The 20,895-nt window shown below is 40.2% G+C and overlaps 1 protein-coding gene across 3 annotated transcripts in view; it reads left to right on the top strand.

Annotated features, from left to right (window-relative positions):
• Window positions 1-20,895, top strand: part of pkp3a (plakophilin 3a) — a 65,779-nt gene that overhangs the window by 22,084 nt on the left and 22,800 nt on the right. For all 3 annotated transcript variants that reach the window (XR_014600919.1, XM_084059213.1, XM_084059212.1), the window contains 6 exons: window positions 922-1,025; window positions 4,816-5,040; window positions 6,147-6,398; window positions 7,991-8,277; window positions 15,617-15,740; window positions 19,422-19,626. Coding sequence is in view for 2 of the 3 variants with exons in the window: in XM_084059213.1 (XP_083915339.1) it covers window positions 922-1,025; window positions 4,816-5,040; window positions 6,147-6,398; window positions 7,991-8,277; window positions 15,617-15,740; window positions 19,422-19,626 (1,197 nt within the window). In the remaining variant the exon portion in view is untranslated. The remainder of the gene's footprint in view (window positions 1-921; window positions 1,026-4,815; window positions 5,041-6,146; window positions 6,399-7,990; window positions 8,278-15,616; window positions 15,741-19,421; window positions 19,627-20,895) is intronic.

Here is a 20,895-nt window from a genome sequence, read left to right as displayed (position 1 = left end):
ATGTTTCTACATTTTTCAAAATGTTTCTACATTTTTCAAAATGTTTCTACATTTTTCAGACATAGCAGAAATCTACAAGCTCACAATGCGGTACATGTCATGGACAAGCTTGTAGATGATGTTTTCCCCACTTCTTCTGCATGTCTGTCACTGTCATACCATGCAGTATAAAACACTGTACTAGGATTACGAAAAACAAAAAACAAAACATTAAAAGATACAATAGGAGAGACAAGGTTTCCTGGCTGACAGCAGTGATATAGTGAAGTGAGATGGGGAAGTACCTGTACTTTGTCTCTATGTGTAACAGTTATGGAATTGATATTTGTAAGTGAAGGTGTCATGGAAAAGGGGGAAGCGTTCTATTAACTCATTCAATCCAGCATTTGTGTCATTTTAGATTTTTTTGGGCTATTCAAAAATAGCAGATCTACAAGCTCATGAAGCGGCACCCAAGTGCTGCGCTACGAGCTTGTAGATCTGCTATTTTTTGAAAAATCGTGAAAATGTGTGCAAATCTTTGAATATATCTTTTTCTTTTTTTTTACCAAACCGAATTTGTAACTCAAATCTTTGCTTCTGGTGGGTTCTATAAATGTCTTCTAAATTCTAACAGTTTTCTGAAAAAACTCAGGTTACTATATATACTGTATCAGTGGTTCTCAAACTTCTTTCATGTCAAGGACCCCCATCTCAAAATATGTTGTTCCAGGGAGGGCAGGGGCCTCCCCAGAAGCAAAGATTTGAGTTTAAAATGTATATAGGCTATATATATTCAAAGATTTGCACACATTTTTACTTTTTTTTTTCACTTCAAAAATTGCAGATCTACAAGCTCATAGCGCGGCACTCGGTGCCACACTATCTACAATCTTTTGTGGGGTGAAATATTCCTTTAATGTTTTTCTTTTCTCTCTCCAGAATATGGAGGCTCTTCTTCCACCACAAAGTACCAGACCTACAACCCAGGGTTCACCTCCAAGTCCTCCTACATGTACACAGCCTCCAGACCTGGACCCGTCATGGTCAGTACCTCACTCACAGTGTGTGTGTGTGTGTGTGTGTGTGTGTGTGTGTGTGTGTGTGTGTGTGTGTGTGTGTGTGTGTGTGTGTGTGTGTGTGTGTGTGTGTGTGTGTGTGTGTGTGTGTGTGTGTGTGTGTGTGTGTGTGTGTGTGTGTGTGTGTGTGTGTGTGTGCGTGCGTGCGTGCGCGTTCTAATTCAGTTAATTCGTTTTTAGAGCGGATTTCCTAGTTTCTATTAGATTTTATTTTTGAGAATGCTGATTTTTTGTAATACTTTGGGCCCTTTTCAATCCTGCACCAAGGATTGAAAAGGGCCTGCATTATTTCGTTAGCTAGGTTTGTTGTGAGGACAATTTCCCTACAATTTCCCTGGTTCCTCACAAATAGAATAGAATGGGTTTTTTTTACGGTTAAAAGAAAGGTCTTTAGAGTTAGGCTTATACTTAGGAAAAATGTTCAGGTTGGGGTTAAGTTTAGGATTATGCATTTAAAGGTTAGGTTTAGGGGTTAAGGTTGGACTTAATGCCTGTGTGTGTGTGTGTGTGTGTGTGTGTGTGTGTGTGTGTGTGTGTGTGTGTGTGTGTGTGTGTGTGTGTGTGTGTGTGTGTGTGTGTGTGTGTGTGTGTGTGTGTGTGTGTGTGTGTGTGTGTGTGTGTGTGTGTGCGCGGTAGGTATGTAACACCAGGCTGTGATAATCTCAGCCCAGGCTCTAGATTCTTTCTCTCTGGTCCATCAGCTCAGTTCAGACCCTGAACACATGTTACTATAACGAGGAGATGATGTCATCATGTTGTTGTCACGGCTCCATTCAGCTGCTTGGTGGAGAGAACACACTTTGAGCTGGAGAATAAAGTCTAGATGTTGATGATGAATCATCTACAGCTAACCTCCATGTGATGAGAGTTCATTAGAAACAAACCCAGTGCGGTGTAAAGTAACTAAGTACTAACTGGAGTATTTCCAATTTTCAGCACTTTTACTTCTACTCCACAACAGCTCAGAGGAAAACATTGTACTTTTACTCCAGTACAATTATTTGATAACTTTTAGATTATTATTACAAAACATACATTAACCACTTCAGCCCTATATACATTTTGGCCATTTGAAAATAGCCGATCTACAAGCTCACAATGCGTCGCGATGCGACGCATTGTGAGCTTGTAGATCTGCTATTTTCAAAATATTTTTATACATTTGAAAACTTTGTGAAACAAGACATTCTGCATAATGAGTACTTTCTACTTTTGGTAAATTTTTATACCAATACTTTTGTACTTTTACTCAAGTAAATTTTGAATTCCGGACTCTCGCTTGTAACAGTACAGAGTATTTCTACATTGCAGTATTGATACTTTTACTTAAGTAAAACATTTGAGTACTTTTTTCCACCACTAAACAAACCCCACTCTCCCCCGGAAGCTGTCTTTATCTGACCAATCACGACACACGCTTTTCATGACTCGAGGAATGTAAACAAACCTGCCCGGCGTCCATGTAACTTCCTTGTGCGCTACAGCAGTGGTTTCTCAAACTTCTTCATGTCAGGGACCCCCAAAATGATATGCATTTGGCCGCGGACCCCCATCTCAAAATATGTTGTTCCAGGGACCCCCCCAGAAGCATAGATTTGAGTTACAAATGTTAGCTATAAAAAATATATATATATATACTAAGATTTGCACACATTTTGTACGATTAAAAAAGAATAGCAGATATACAAGCTCGTAGGGCGGCACAGAGCCTTGAGCTTGTATATCTGCTATTTTTTGAATAGCCAGTACTTCCTGTACTTCCACTCAGTTCAACATAGGGCAGGGCCAATCATGTGACTTCAAATCCATATCGTGATTATTTCAAACCTTTTGTCTTGATTATAATTAGTGAACCATTATTTTATACACTTCCTTTTTTTTCTTCACTGACCTCATAGTTTTCTGACGCCTGCACTGTATATATTACAGGCGTGACATTTTTGCACAATCAACAAGTAGAACACACACATCCCATTAAAATATATATATATATATTTAAAAGTATTAAAAGGGCGATTCAGGGCGATTCTGCACACTGAAATATTTTTCCAAACATAAATGGTTTATTACCACCGTTAATCCATTGAGACCTGAAGCCGATTCTACATGTCTCCTAAATCCCAACAGTTTTCTGAAAAACGTATGTTTCTATATCAGTGGTGCTCATCTTTTTCATGTCAAGGACCCCCAAAATTATATGTATTTGGCCGTGGACCCCCATCAAAATATTTTGTTCCAGGGACCCCCAGAAGCAAAGATTTGAATTAAAAATGTTCACTTTAAAAATATATATATTTCAAAGATTTGCACACATTTTCACGTTTAAAAAAAAATAGCAGATCTACAAGCTCGTAGCGCGGCACTCGGGGCCGCGCTATGAGCTTGTATATCTGCTATTTTTGAATAGCCCAAAGTGTAAAATTATGCTTTTTAGCTCAAATCTAAAAATGACACAGTTCCAGGTCTTAATAGGTTAAAATATATATATATTTAAAAGTATTAAAAGGGCGATTCAGGGCGATTCTGCACACTGAAATATTTTCCAAAACATAAATGGTTTATTACCACCATTAATATGATGTTTGGAGCCTATAGTGGCTCTTCCTCGGGTTAGTTGCCCAGAACCTACTTCAACCTCTATTTTATTTTATGCAATGAAACCACACGGTTACAGCAGTTGGAGGATAAACCCAACTATGTCCTAAGACTTATTTCCATTGTGGTTCCTCTCACTAGCAACAATTAATAATAAGTTAATACAAAACATACACAAACTGAAAAACGGTGGCTCTTTCCCTCTGGATGTCATTGTAATGCGTGTCGTCATGTCGTGATTTGGTAGCCTACGGGAGTGCTTGGCAGACCACCGTCTCTATTGGTCGGCTGACTTTCCACAGTGTATATCTAGCTGATGAAGATGATGATGGCTAAAAGTCAGTTTATATAGAGGTTAATAATACAGAAAGGGTTTATGAATGCGCTAGGGCAGTGGTTTTCAACCTTTTTCGCGTCAAGGACCCCCAAATTGACACATATTAGCCCACGGACCCCCTTTTGAGAAGATATACCAGGGACTCAACCATTTTGATTTATTGAGGGTCCCATTCTACACTGTATCATCATCATTAGTGTTTATTTAACTCTGAGAGTGTACAAATGGAACCAAATGGACCCGTTAGGGTCCATTTGGTTCCAATTGTACACTCTTAGAGTTACCGACACATAAGGGTCAATTTGGTTCCTAATTATTAATTTGGCTGGGGACCCCCTGAAACCCCCCCAAGGACCACTGGTTGAAAACCACTGCGCTAGTCCGTTTATATAGTAATTGCTTCTCTGCTGGCTATACCGAAAGACTTTATAAATAGATGGAGACGACCGTCTTGTGCAGCCGTTTGCCAACTGTTAAAATAAGTTAACTCTATTCATATTGTTTTTTATATGAATGGAGATAAGTGTTCAACAGTAGAACGAGCGAGTTGAGGAGGAGATTTTAGACTGCGAGCAGCCCTGTTAACCCCCGCATCCCTGTGATAATGATATAGCCAATGTCCATGTCACTGTGTCCCCAGGCCCATACCAATGTCCCAGCACTCTGTATGTCATTATAATGTCCATGTCACTGTGTCCTCAGGCTCGGCCCATGTCCCAGTACTCTGTATGTCATTATAATGTCCATGTCACTGTGTCCCCAGGCCCATACCAATGTCCCAGTACTCTATATGTCATTATAATGTCCATGTCACTGTGTCCTCAGGCTCGGCCCATGTCCCAGTATGGAGGTATGTCAGGAGGCTACACGTCCCGCTCTGCGGTGGACCTGAACCAGCTGAGGATGAGTACCGTGGGGGGAGGAGGAGGAGGAGGAGGAGGGTACCAGAACTCCTTCAGACAGCAGGGTGGTGGAGGAGGAGGAGGGGGCTACACCCGTCTGAACCAGGACACCCTGTCCCTGCACTCCATGAGACAGCCGTCCTACCAGGTCAGTACAGGACTGATCACTATTATTATTATGTTTTAGCAATTATTACATCCATTACTTTTTCCATTAACCCCGGGACCGGGAACGCATCCGTGTCATTTTAAGATTTATTTGGCTATTTTTTTTTTAAATGTGTGAAAATATGTATAAAATTTGTTACATTTGTAACTAAAATCTTTGCTACTGAGGGGGTCCCTGGAACAACACATTTTGAGATGTGGGTCCGCGGCCAAATACATATCATTTTTGTTGTTTGGTTGCTATATCAGTGATGCTATAACATTTCCATGTCAAGGTCCCCCAAAATGAGATGTATTTGACCGCCGACCCCCATCTAAAAATATGTTGTTCCAGGGACCCTTAGAAGCACAGATTTGAGTTAAAAGTGTTTGCTTTAAAACAATTATATACATTTTATTCAAAGATTTGCAAAATAGCAGATATACAAGCTCATAGTGCATAGCACATAGTGCCGCGCTATGAGATTGTAGATCTGCTGTTTTTGAATAGCCAAAAGTACAACATATGGATAAAGTGGTTACCCAGATGTGTTCCCGGTCTTAACACATTGATTGCCAAGATATTAAACATAGTTTTCTATCCCCGTGCCGGCGTATAATTACCTCAATCCGATGATATTTGAAACGCTGTGGAACCGACATTGTGTTAAAAAAAAAACACGAAAAAAGGTTCCTGTGAGTAGACAGAAGGATCTGTGTATCCATAGGAACGACAAGTTTCCAACCGCGATCCGCCATTTTGGAGCTTTGGTCCGCTGAAAACGGGTGGTTTTCAATGGAAAAAAAATAAACTGAGTTACAGCTGTTTTTCTGAAAATCCCATCATTGGGGCGGGTGGAAGTGACGTTTTTTTGGAATGATGTCACATCCACATTTTTCTTCTCTGAGTGACGATCGATCATTCCAAAGCTGTGTTAGGTCGCCCCTTGTCGAATGTTCCAAAAAAAATGAAAGAACGCATATATGCGATCTAGCCTAATCAATGTGTTAATGGATTAATAATACATTATGGATTATCATTGAATTAAATCTATCAGATGGATGAACTGTTGCCTCTCTCTCTCTCTCTCTCTCTCTCTCTACCAGGTGAACACCATGATGGGAGACGGCAGCGATGCAGCCAGCATGGTGTCTGACAGAGACGCCACCTTCCCCCAGTACGTCCAGACCATGAACGGCTACGCCGGGGGTCAGGGGGGTCAGGGGGGTCAGGGGGGTCAGGTCAGGATGCAGCAGCAGAGGAGCGTGCAGTCCTCCTTCCCCATGAGACGCTCCCTCAGTGGAACGCTGCAGTCTAGAGGAGGCATGATGATGGACGGAGGAGGAGGAGATGTGGAGGTATACCTCACACCCTAGCACACACTTCACCCACCCAGTACTCGCCTCTTCAGACTCCACCCTCTAGCACTCACCTCACTCACACTCACAAACACTAAACCTCACCGAAATGCCTAAACCTAACCTCAAAACACTGTCCTCCCAAATAGCAGATCTACAAGCTCACAACGCGGCGCGAACTGCTATTTTCACTACTTCTTAAACATTTGTTTTCTAATTTATGGAATTTATTTTGATATATTTTTTTATGTATTCATGAAATTGTTAAGAGAAATCATTGAATTTGTTTTTTACCCATTTATACCTGAGGCCGATTTTACAAACACCTTCTAAATCCCAACCTAAGTTTTCAGAAAAATAAAAACAAATGCTGTTGCTATATACTACATAGCCAGGGGTGCACATATTTTTTTAGGTCTAGTACTCAGAAGAGCACCTGGAGATGTGACTTGGTGCGCACCAAATAAATGGTCCCGTCCCGTTTGTCAACGGGGCGGGCGGGGGTGCATATTTTGCACCATTACGGTGCATTCATCATTGGTGAAGAGTGCCTCTAACAGCCGCTGCTGGCTGTGTGCACGCAGCGAGGCAATGCGAGGCGATGCGAGGCGATGCAACACTCACACAATCACTCGCAGCATGCGTCCCCTCCCCCTGCGCCTAATGGCTGTACATGGGGCCGACGTGTGCTTTATCGTGAGAGTGTGGCTTCAGGAAGTAAATTCCTAGCCTCGATCTCCAGGCTTTTATTTTTTAGTTTTGCTTTTCCCAGCTGTCCCAGCTGTTGGTACACAAAAGCGCCTTGTGTCGTCTGATGTGCCGCGCATTATTTATTTTGGGTGCGCATGCGCACCTGCGCACCAGTTATGTGCACCCCTGTACATAGCAACATCTAAAATGACACAGATTTTCACGTTTTTTTTTTTTACTCGTGACCCATACAAATGTGTCCGCGACCCACAAGTGGGTCCCGACCCAGTGTTTGGGAAACAGTGATTTAGACTGATGCTGGGTTCTTGGTTTACCTGTGATCCTAGTTTACTGAGACACTACACTGTCTCTATGCATTCTATGTGTTTAGCTTGTTTACAGTAAGTCACTGTGCATAAAGAATCCTCTACTACGTTGGTTCTCAAAGTGGGGTCCGGGGACCCCCAGGGGTACTTGAGGGGGTTCCAGGGGGTCCCCAGATAAATGGTAGTTAGGAACCAAATGGACCCTTATGGGTCTGTAACTCAGAGAGTGTACAAATGGAACCAAATGGACCCTAACGGGTCCATTTGGTTCCATTTGTACACTCTCAGAGTTAAATTAACATTGGTTTTACAATGTGAATTGGGGTCCCAGAGGTATAAATGCCATTAAATGGGGGTCCGTAGCCTAATGCATGTCAAACTGGGGGTCCTTGGAATTTTAAATGGTTGAGAATCACTGCTAGAGAGCCGTAAAAACCTTCCCTTATTGGGGTCCCTGGCTTATCTTTTCAAATGGGGGTCCACGGGGTAATAAGTGTCAATTAGGGGGTCCTTGACATGAAAACGTTTGAGAACCACTGCTCTACTAAAAGCCTACATTGTACATTATAATTACAGGTGGTCCAGTCTCACTCCTTCAAAGGCCCCGCCTACCGCACCATCAGCAGGATCAACAACCGCAACACCCGTATGAGCATGGGCTCCACCCTCACCCAGACCCAGATGGGAGGGGGTGGAGGGTTCATCATGGACCCCACCGGCTCGCAGGGCAACCTGACCATGCTGCAGCCGGGCCGGCTGTCCCGGGCCATGTCTGTGAAGAGCTTCCACAGCGTGGGCAAAGGCGTGGACATATTCGACGGGCGCATGGTGGGCAGCGCGGGCAGCATGGGCAACCTCAGCGGGTGAGAAGGAACACTTATATATATATATATATATATATACACACAGTGGTGGAAAGTAACTAAGTACATTTACTCAGGTACTGTACTGCTACTTTTGTAGAGAAATACTTTACCCTGTACCTTCACAGTTCAAGTTTCTAGCTTTCAAAAAAGAGCGGTTCGACAAGTTCATCGCGTGGGATTCGAACCCGGGCCGTCCAATCACGTAACGTTATCTATAACCACTAGGCTATCTGATCTGTATCGGAGAGCATATTGTACTTCTACTATACATACATACGCATGCGATGCACAGTGAGCGTTTGAAAACTTTAGTTACAATTTACTCAGGCTATCTGATCTGTATTGAAGAACAGCACGTACTAGTAGTATATATACAAACGCATGCGATGCTTGAAAGTGTTTGAAAACTTTTACTTTTTAATTTAAGTAGCCTACGTTTTGATACCAATACTTTTGAGAGAAAGAGAGAGAGAGAGAGATAATAGCAATCTACAAGCTCACAACGTGTGAACTTGTAGATTGGATATTTTCAAATAGTAATAATAGTAATAGTAATAATAATAATAATAATAATATAAGACGTCTGTCTGTCTGTCTGTCTGTCTGTCGGTTGTACTTTGTAGATGTTACAATCTATCGTTAATAATACAAATTAGATTTAAAGAACAACAGTGACAACAGTGGTGTAAAGTAAGTTATTTACTCCACTACAATTATTTGAAAACGAACTAAGCACATAGTTTGATGCCAATACTTTGTATTGGCTTTGTAGCCTAGTTTTACTCAGTAATATTTTTAACACAGGCCTTTTACTTGTAACAGAGTATTTTTATATTGTGGTCAAAAACGGGACATTCTGCAATATATTAATATTACATATTACTTTTTAGTTACTTAAAATAATTGAACAATTAAATAATCTAGATTTTTTATTATTATTATTATTATTACCCTTATTATTATTATTATCCCACAGATTACTTTTGTGACACAGAGATGGCAGATGAGCAGGCAAGTCTAGACCATTTGCTTTTCCTCTTTAAACATTTTAGCTCTCTTCTGCCAGATTACTTTTGTGACACAGAGATGGCAGATGAGCAGGCATGTCTAGACCATTTGCTTTCCTCTTTAAACATTTTAGCTCTCTTCTGCCACCCACTGTCCACCTACTGTATTACAACAATGAAAAATTTAAAACACGCCCCCAAGGATAGCCACACCCCCAACCTTTCACAACCTCAGGATATGTTGGGTAATGATAGGTACCTTTCAGAAACTGTGATGCAAAGATGAACAGGTCACCACTGTAAGTACAATTTTTAGGTACTTTTACTTTAGTGGAGTATTGCGAATGTTCGTACTTTTACTTCTACTCCACTACATCTCCGAGGCAAATATTGTACTTTTACTCCACTACAATTATTTGAAAACTTTAGTAACTAGTAAGACGAAGGGTAGAGGAAGGGTAGTGTTTCCTCTTCAGGAAACACTACCCTTCCTCTTCGCCTTGCCTACTTCTTGTTAACTAGTTGTACGAACTCTTGTTTTATTATTGTATTGTTTTGTTGGATCTTGTTTAGTCGATACACTTATTTGTTTTAGCTCGTGCTCATTTGATTTTCCTATTTTGTCTCATCTGTTTAAGAAAGTAGGTAGCTGATATATTGCACTTTTACCTTAGCGCTAGGTATACTCTTGGTTGCTTGTTTTTGCAGGAAATGCACTTAAGACTTCTGGTGATTAGTAGTTTTGTTCCCTACCTATGTTGAATGCACTTATTGTAAGTCGCTTTGGATAAAAGCATCTGCTAAATGACTGTAATGTATTTTAGTACATTTACTTTTGGTACTTTAAGTACATTTTGATACCAGTAGTTTTGTACTTTTTACTTGAGTACATTTTTTATTCCGGACTTTTACTTGTAACAGAGTACTTGATAACTTTTTCCACCACTGCATAGAACTAATTTGTTTGTTTTTTGTGGAAGTGGAATATTCGTCTCTTGAGCAACACAGTGATGGTGAGAACATTTACTTAGAAAGTTACTCTCTGACGAAAACAGAAAGTGTATACTTCTGCTGAGGAACAGAATGAAGGAACTGAAACTAGATGAGTAAACGTACATGAACCTGGATCAAGTGCTGTCAGCAACACTTTAACCCTTTAAGACCGGGAACGTATCTGTGTCATTTTTAGATTTATTTGGCTATTAAAGAAAATAGCAGATCTACAAGCTCATAGCGCGCCACCGAGTGCCGCGCTATGAGCTTGTAAATCTGCTATTTTTTAAACATCGTGAACGTTCGTGCAAATCTTTGAATATATATATATATATTTTAAAGCGAACATTTGTAACTCAAATCTTTGCTTCTGGAGGATTCTACAAATGTCTTCTAAATCCTAACAGTTTTTTTTTAAACAACGTATGTTGCTATTATTATATCAGTGGTTCTCCAACTTCTTTCATGGCAAGGCAACCCCCAAAATGATATGTGTTTGGCCGTGGTGGACCCCCATCTCCAAATATTTAATAGAGTTAAGAAATGTTTAATAGAGTGTAAAAAATAATATATATTCAAAGTTTGCACAAAATGTTCACGATTTTTCAAAAATAGCAGATCTACAAGATCTTGTAGATCTGCTATTTTTGAATAGCCCAAAGAATCTCAAAATGACACAGATGTGTTCCCGGTCTGAATGGGTTAAGTGTGTATTCGTCTCATCGGCAACAACTGCACAATGAGGGAAACTCCACTTACTGACAAACCCACTCATTTCACAACACCTTTCTAGCTAACAGAGAACTGAGATTTGGCACACTTTTTCTAGAGCCCCCCCCCCCCCCCATGACCTTTGGCCCCTGGTCCCGTTTAGGAATCCAGCTCTGACTGCTTTTGAAAACCAGTCCTGATAGCATCGGGGGAAAAGCCCTTGCATTGGTACTGGAATGCTGTTCATTTTTGCTATTTTCCAAACAGTTTCCAGCCCAGTGAGGACCGTTTATTTATAAGATAATTTTGAAAATTGTGGAGTGCTCCTTTTAATGTATATACTCGTCTGCACGACGGCGTCGCTTACCGACAAGATATAGATTATATTAGAGATATAAACGATGCTTCAAGCGAGTCTCTGTTGATTTTGACAGCAAATGTTGATGTAGTTTTAGTCATAGCCTTTTGAAAAGTTTTTGTTTTAGTCTAGTTGATTCTACAGTTGATTTAGTCGACTATATGTATGTTTGTGGTGCCGTGATGGCGTCATAATGCCTGATTTTACACTTTGTTGCATGCTGAAAATAGCAGATCTACAAGCCTGCGACGCGTTGTGAGCTTGTATCATCTTGTATAATCTTGTATTGTATAATCTGCTATTTTCAGAGCGCAAAACCCGAGCGCAACCAAACATAAAATGACTTGTCTTTTAGTTCTACTGGATCTCTTCTCCACCAGATCCCTCACTAACATTTTACTCTAGTTTTTATTTGTTGATGAAATTGTCAATATATTTAGTCTTAGTTTTAGTCATCATAGCTTAGCTTTTATTTCGTTTTTATTTAGTTTTCGTCAGTAAAGTTAGTCGATCAACATTTTTCGTCATAGTTTTAGTCGACGAAATCAACACTGATTTGCATGACAACGCGTGTAGTTGTTATTATAGAACAATCAAAGTCTTTACTGTAGGCTATGAGGACTAGGAGATCACATGACAGGAAAACCACAGTGATCCGTTGTGACACTGATAGTGTGTTAGTTTGTGACACTGATAGTGTGTTAGTTTTAGTAACATAATGACATGCTGGGGCAGTGATGTCATCGCACGCGGGGGGGGGGGGGGGGGGGGACTCTGGTTCGACTGGTTTTGGGCGTGGCAACACGGCTCTTTCACACCAACCAACACCCTGTAGCAGTGGTGTAAAGTAACTAAGTACATTTACTGTACAGTACTGTACTTGTAAGTAGAATTTTGAGGTGTTTTATACTTTACTGGAGTACAGTATTTCCAATTTTCAGTACTTTTACTTCTACTCCACTACATCTCAGATGCAAATATTGTACCTTTACTCCACTACTTTAATTATTTTAAAACGTTAGTTACTAGTTACTTTGTAGATTTTGATTATTAATACAAAACACACGGTAACAACTTCAACCCTATATTTCGGCCATTTGAAAATAGCAGATCTACGAGCTCACAATGCGTCGCGATGCGACGCATTGTGTGCTTGTAGATCTGCTATTTTCAAAAGATTTTTTTTATACATTTTGAACTTGTGAAATGGGACTTTCTACACAATGAGTACTTTTACTTTTGGTACTTAAAGTACCTTTCGATACCAATACTTTTGTACTTTTACTCAAGTATAAATTTGGAATTCCAGACTTTTACTTGTAACAGAGTATTTCTACATTCCAGTATTGATACTTTTACTTAAGTGAAGAATGTGAATACTTTCACCATCACTGCCAACACCCTGTAGTTGCCATGTCTGTTTTTTTAAGCGACTCTGGTCTTGTTTTTTGGTAAAGTGTCTTGTAAATATTGGTAGTTGCGGGTTGCGTTTTTTTTTGGGGGGCTTGTTTCTAAAGCGTAGTTGTTGCTTATTTGGTCTTGATTCCTAATGTTGTTTAAATCAGTGGTTCTCAAACATTTTCATGTCAAGGACCCTCCCAAATTATTAAATAACTATGTAAGTAGGTCAGAGAAATTGTATTTGTCCACCGACCCCCTCCATCTAAAACATATTTAGTTGTTTGTGTTGTTAAAATGTTTAAAAAAACATATTAAACATGTTTCACTTTTTTTTCTCCACGATTTCCGTTTGGAAAATAGCAGATCTACAAGCTCACAACGCATCGCATCGTGTAGATCTGCTATTTTCAAATATCCAATGTATTATGTTTACATTTCTCATGTTTTACATTTCTCATGTGGCCTATTTGTTTTCATAGACCCTGGCAGGGACGTGCACAGATAGACTCTAGGTGGTGCTAGAGCACCTGCCCTTTGCCCTCTTGACCAGAAGTGCCCTTTTGAAAAAAAGGGGAAAAAAACATTTTATTTTTTTTTCCAGTTTACAGCAGTGGTCTTCAACAGGGGGTCTGGGACCCCTAGGGGGTCCTCAGAGTTACTACAGGGGGTCCGCCAAATCTTTATGTGATATGATTTTTCTTTTTACCATAACCACTCGAAACCTAGCATCCGTTTTCTGAGGAGAACTTTAGCCAAAAATAGCCGATCTACAAGCCCACAACGCCTCGTGCTGCGAGGCGTTGTGGGCTTGTAGATCGGCTATTTTTGGCAAAGAGGTATAGGTGTAGAGGGGAAAAAATAGCAGACCAAGTAAACAAAAAAAAGTATAATTTACTTGAGCACCTGCCCCTCAAAATGTCTGTGCACGCCACTGGACCCTGGTTGCTTATTCCTCTCGCAACATCTGGCAACGCTGGTGGCAACACACCCTGTGGTTGTTATGGAGGGAAATCTCTGATCTCAGATCAGCTCCTAAACTGGTTGGAATATCCCCGCTGTGGGTTTTGCATGGTGTTAAAGAGCATAAACACATTCCATCTCCTACCAGCGTTCTGTGCTATAAGTATGGGCAGCCAGAGTGTTGTGAAAGATTGTTAACGGTGTCACCAAACATTCTGATGCATGCTTGTGGATAACAGTGTCGTGACAGAGCGGCAAGAAATAGCACGATACCAAGATGTCGTAGATAGACAGACAGACAGGCAGACAGACAGGCAGGCAGGCAGGCAGGCAGGCAGGCAGGCAGACAGGCAGGCAGGCAGGCAGGCAGGCAGCCAGACAGACAGACAGACAGACAGACAGGCAGGCAGGCAGGCAGGCAGGCAGGCAGGCAGGCAGACAGACAGGCAGACAGACAGACAGACAGACAGGCAGGCAGGCAGACACAGACAGACAGACAGACAGACAGACAGACAGACAGACAGACAGGCATAGCAGCACTGGATGAATAGGGTTGTCACGATTACAAAAGTTAAGTTGACCCTATTCACCCATATATTATATGGGTGACAGACAGTTGACATTTTTATTATAAAAACAAACAGTACTGGGTTTGGTGATGTTCTCTATCAGGGGTGATGCAACTTTGATGATGTAGAGAGCCACTATATTTCCAATTTCACTCCAGAGGGCCACATTACATATACTGCCGGGTATTTCAACCGTTTTCGTAAATTAATGCCGTACTTCGCCATACTATGTCAAACAAAAGTAGCAAAAATAGCCGATCTACAAGCTCAAAACGCGTCGCAGTGCGACACATTTTGAGCTTGTAGATCGGCTATTTTTGAATTGAAATCCAGACTTTTTTCTTTTGCTATTTTTGAATTTGAATCCTGAAAAGTAAATGTTTTATTTAATTTCAAATGCATGTAGTTATATTTATGTTAACTTTATGAACTTAAATACAAATACATTGGACATAAAAAAGACAATATAATGTTAATACTAGTCATTAAGCTACTAATATAGACTGAAGTAATTAAAGTGGGTCATGTTTGCATGTTAGGAATCGTAACAGCTGAAATCAATAATATATCATTTTTCTGATTATTAACCTGCGGGCCGCATTAAGTGAAGGTGGGGGCCGCATGTGATAGGTTTAAAGCGTTCATGTGGCCTACGGTATTATAGTATAGTCGCTTCTTTTGGGCTTGTTTTCATAGAACCTGGTTGATTATTTCTCTCACAAAATCTGGCAACACTTCTATGGGAGACGCTAACATACCGTGAAAGCAGTAGTCAGGTAGTAGAGTCAGGTTGAGTTCAGGCCAGCATCAGATCAGTCTGTCTCCCCCTCCAGTCCCTGTATGTCAGCCCACGCCTCTTACGCACAGTATGTATTTCACCGTCATTGTTTAGGAATCAGTGCCAGTGTCGGGGGGATGGGGGGGGGATGGGGGGGGGGGGGGGGGGGGGGGCAAATATTATCAGTGGTGAGATTGTATTTTCTGCTATTTTTGAAAAATCTTGAAAAGGTTTGCAATTCATTGAATATATATATATGTATTTTTTTAAAGCTTTAATTCAAATCTTTGCTTCTGGGGGGTCCATGGCACAAAACGCCTTCCAGATGGGGGTCCGTGGCCAAATGTATATCAATTTAGGGGTCCTTGGCATGAAAACGGTTGAAAAACCACTGCTTTAATCCATGCATTACTGTATTATCTCTCATATTGTAGAGTTATTAAACGTGTTGTGTATGTATTATCTCTCATATTGTAGAGTTATTAAATGTGTTGTGTATGTATATCTCTCATATTGTAGAGTTATTAAATGTGTTGTGTTTGGTGTTGTGTTGACACAGGATTGCCAGTCTGGACATGCCGTCTGCAGTGGAACACCTGAAGGCCTCGGATCCCAACCTGCAGGTTCTGGGAGCGGCCTACATTCAGCACGAGTGTTACAACAACGCAGAGGCCAAGCAGGAGGTACGGAATCTAACACTAAACCTCTTCTTTTTACCGCTAATTTTTGCAAATCTTTGAATATATTTTTCTTATAAGCGAACATTTGTAAAATATGTTGTTTCAGGGACCCCCCCCGTTACAAATGTTCGCTTTAAATATATATATATATATTATATATATAAGATTTTGCAAACATTTTCACAATAACAAAAAAATGCAGATCTACAAGCTCATGTGCCATGCTATGAGCTTGTAGATTTGCTATTTTTGAATAGCCAAAGAAATCAAAAAATGACACAGATGCGTTCCCGTTCTTAATGGACTAGAGAGTCATCCATCTCTATGATAAAGAACTCAGATGATATTTGAGCCCCTCAATGGAAGGTTGGAACAGCATCAATAAACACCTGCCTTCCTCCACTCACTAAGTGCTTTCTGTGTACACATTGCCTTAACCCATTAAGACCGGGAACGCATGTGTGACATTTTAAGATTTTAAAAATAGCAGATCTACAAGCTCATAGTGCGGCATCAAGTTTGTAGATCTGCTATTATTATTTTTTTTATGTTGAAAATGCTTTAAAATCTTTGAATATTGTATATACATTTGTAACTCAAATCTTTGCTTCTGGTGATCCTTGGAACAAAGTATTTTCAGATGGGGGTCCACGGACAAATACATATCATTTTGGGGGTCCTTGACATGAAACAGTTTGAGAACCACTGATAAATAGCAACATTTTTTGAAAAAACTTTAGAGATTTTGAAGACATTTGTAGAATCCCCAGAAGCAATAAGATTTGAGTTGCAAATGTTCGCTTTAAAAATATATATATTCAAAGATTTTCGAAAAAAATCATGATATTTCTAAAATAGCAGATCCACAAGCTCATAGCGCGGCACTCGGTGCCGCGCTATGAGCTTGTAGATCTGCTATTTTTTAATAGCCAAAGAAATGACACACAGATGCGTTCCCGGTCTTAAAGGCTTAATGCTGGATTCAACTCCTTTGTATGTCCGGGTAGCTCAGCCAGTAGAGCACTCACCTTTTTGGACCCCGCAGAGGCTCTGAGTTCGATCCCCGGGCATCACCACCCAACTAAAGGCGTATGAATAACAGGGCGTTGGGCGTGGTGGCATGATGGGTGCTAAGTAGTGTGAGCTGATGGTGTAGGTGTGGCGCGCTCCACCCTCAGCAATCCATCTTCCCAGAGGGGTCTATAATAGCGCGTTGAAACCGGGGGCAGACTCCGGCGTTCTCGGCCGATACTCACAATAAGCCTCTCTCTGACTAACTTACTTCATTCAGGTACAGGTACAGGTACGCCCCTGTCTCGCTGTAAACACACAGACTAAACACAGCAGAGCAGAGCAGACACACACACGCGCGCGCGCGCGCGCGCGCACGCACGCACGCACGCACGTGCGCACGCGAGTCGCTCGTAACGGTAGAAAGTCAGTGCTGTACTGACCGCACACACGTTTAATAATCACACAACCACGTCACTTTAAAACATACTAACACATAATTAAAACATACTAACACAGGTCAAGCTGAAACAGGTGATCCGTTTAGTAGCGGTGGTAGACAGTTCACAGCACTGTTGATTTTGACCGCAAATTTTGATTTAGTTTTAGTCATAGTCTTCTGAATACTAGTTTTAGTCATATTTTAGTCATCTGAAATGTTTTAGTTTTTGTCTAGTTTTAGTCGACTAAATCTACAGTTGATTTAGTCGACGCACACAGAGACATAAATAGACTTATGCAGTCTTTGAATTAAAGTTTTACTGCATTCAATATTTTGCATTAAACATAATTTTATGGGTCATCTTTGGCCAATTCTGACAGCACTACTAAGCACGGACGTGTGCAAAAGAATGCATGTATTCCAACGGTATCCCGATTCAAACGGTATATATACCACCCCTCCAAACCCAAATGAAAATGAATTCCGGTCAGGCCGGAATGGAATATTCTATTCCAATTGAGGTGTTTACATGAGCATTTTTATTCTGAATGAGCAGTCATTCGGAATATTAGCGGAATATTCCTGTCCAGGTAAACTCAGCCACTGAGGTTTTCCTCTTTTGTTGATAGTTACATACAGAGATATAATAAAATAAGCAGAGCAGAACACCCAATAAAAAAAGACAGAAGTTAAAAGATGTAATAGTTAAATGAAATAGCATTAATTGGGTTGAATTGTCCAGGGTTAATGAGCGTGTCAGATCTCCAGGATGTGTATAAAATAATCAGAGGTCTGATGATGCACAACAAACTGAAGTTGAGAACAAACCCTCAGGACCTGAAGCCTCAGACTCACATGTAGCTGCCAGTCACAGACGTTGCTTAATAGTTATGTTGGCGTTCTTCTGATGTTCCATCTGTTCATCATCACTAGATTCAACAATCACAATGTTATCATTTAGTTTTCTGTCACTTTGTGTTATGATCACATTTTGACACAGTAATGGCAGTATTCCCTATGCTTTTAAGTAAACCCATTAGATAACTCACTCACTGCTGGTAGCTTTAGTCGCCTAAACCAGTGGTTGGGGGGAAGTAGTAGTTATACTTCAGCTATTCAAAAATAGCCGATCTACAAGCTCGTAGATCGTTTGTGAGCTTGTAGATCGTCTTTTTCTGATTTAGCTGAAGTATAAAAAATGCTTTAAGAAAAAAAGATATAATTAAATATAAAATACAATATGCAAGGGATAATCAATGGGGATCAGGTCAAACATTAAAAAACGAAGGCTTTCGGGAAAAAGGCTATCACTAGGAACTGGCTCAAGACTGACACACCGGGCTATAAACAGTGGAGAAACATAGTGGACAATATTCAGGACATGGAAAAATTAACATTCAAACTGAAAATAAGGGAAGATCTCTATGAAAAAATATGGGAAAAATGGATAATATTTATAATCCAAAGAGAAGGGATGTGATGATGTAAGAAAATAAGGTTAATGTGCACCCCCACAAAGGTCAAAATATGTAATTTATTTTATTTATATTCTTATTTTTATTTATTTTTTGTTTATAAGTACATGTAAATGTCTGTTTTATGATTTGTTTTGTTTTGTTTTATTTTATAAAGTGATTAATGTAACTGTTTTTAAGTATCCTCAATGAAAACAAAGTTATAAAATAAAAAAAAAGGATTTCATCGCTAGGTAATACAAGTATTCCATTAATTTATGCCAGGTGTGTCCGGTGCAACTTGGAAAACAACGGGAAGTGAAATCGTGAAAATGTGTGCACATTTTTGAATATATATTTTTTTTAAGCGAACATTTTTAACTCAAATCTTTGCTTCTGGGGGGTTCTACAAAATGTATTCTAAATAAATGTTGCTATAATCAGTGGTTCTCAAACTTTTTCATGTCAAGAACCCCCAAAATGATATGTATTTGCCCACGGACCCCCATCTCAAAATATGCTGTTTCAGGGACCCCCAGAAGCAAAGATGTGAGTTAAAAATTGATATATATATATATATTCAAAGATTTGCACACAAAGCACACAATGTGCAATAATTGCACACAATTTGCAAACAAATGTATATATATATTCAAAGATGTGCACAAATGTTCTAAAATTTTTTGAACAGCCAAAGAAATCTATAAAATGACACAGATGCGTTTCCTGGTCTAAATGCATTAAAACTCTATAAACTCTCTTTGTCTCTCTCATCAGGTGCGTCGCTACAAGGGCATCGGCGAGCTGGTGAAGCTGTTCAACGGAGACAACGACGAGGTGAAGCGCTACGCCACGGGCGCCACGCGCAACCTGATCTACGAGAGCATGGACAACAAGGTGGCTCTGATAGACGAGGGAGGCATCCCCCAGCTCATAGAGGCTCTGAAGGAGAACGACGACGAACTGCGCAAGAACATCACCGGTATGCTACCGAAACACTACTGAACACACCATATTTAAACTGTTGTAAGCAACACAGCTTGCATAAGGCCCACCTTATAGTACACATTACATTACATTACATCATACATGGGCAACTGGCGGCCCGGGGGCCACATGCGGCCCCCACCTTCACTTAATGCGGCCCGCAGGTTAATATCAGAATACTGATATATTATTGATTTCAGCTGTTTACAATTCCAAACATGCAAACATGACACGCTTTAAATACTTCAGTTTATATTAGTAGCTTAATGACTAGTATTAACATTCTACTGTCTTTTTTATGTCCAATGTATTCGTATTTAAGTTCATAAACTTAACATAAGTATAACTAAATGCATTTGAAATTGAAATGTTACTTTTCAGGATTCCAATTCAAAAATAGCAAAAATAGCAGATCTACAACCTCAAAACGTGTCGCACCTGCAACGTGTTTTGAGCTTGTAGATTGGCCAATTTTGCTATTGTAATAATAATAATCAAAATCTACAAAGTAACTAAAGTTTTAAAATAATTGTAGTGGAGTAAAAAGTGCAATTTTTGCCTCTGAGATGTAGTGTAGTAGAAGTAAAGGTATAGAAAATAGGAAATACTCCAGTAAAGTAAAAATACCTCAACATTGTACTTAAGTACAGTACTTGAGTAAATGTACTTAGTTACTCTCCACCGCTGATAGTGCACATGGCAGATAGCCATATTGTGGGTTCTGAATAGAGCAGTGAGAGTCAGTCTGCTCTCTCTAGATCTGATAATGTAATCTGCTAACATAACATAACATAACAACTCTCCATGAGATCCTCTCTGGACCCAGAACCGGATCAGCCAGTATTTTACACATAGAGACATGATCCCATAGTCTAGGCGTGTCGAGGTGTATTGTGATTTGTGACAACACTGGTGACTGATGTCTATGTGCTCGCACACTGACTGACTGACACACCCAAACATGACACACCTTTTATTGACGTGTTGCTGCCCTTATGCAGCCTATACAGTAGCTGCCATGTGTTTAATCTGCTGCCTTATGCAGCCTATACAGTAGCTGCCATGTGTTTAATCTGCTGCCTTATGCAGCCTAATAGCTGCCATGTGTTTAATCTGCTGCCTTATGCAGCCTATACAGTAGCTGCCATGTGTTTAATCTGCTGCCTTATGCAGCCTATACTGTAGCTGCCATGTGTTTAATCTGCTGCCTTATGCAGCCTATACAGTAGCTGCCATGTGTTTAATCTGCTGCCTTATGCAGCCT

This window comes from Gymnoscopelus microlampas (genome assembly GCF_963454915.1).
Source record: "Gymnoscopelus microlampas genome assembly, chromosome: 6".
NCBI lineage: Eukaryota > Metazoa > Chordata > Actinopteri > Myctophiformes > Myctophidae > Gymnoscopelus > Gymnoscopelus microlampas.
Note: the sequence above shows the minus strand (reverse complement) of the source record. Positions and strands in the feature narration are given on the sequence as shown.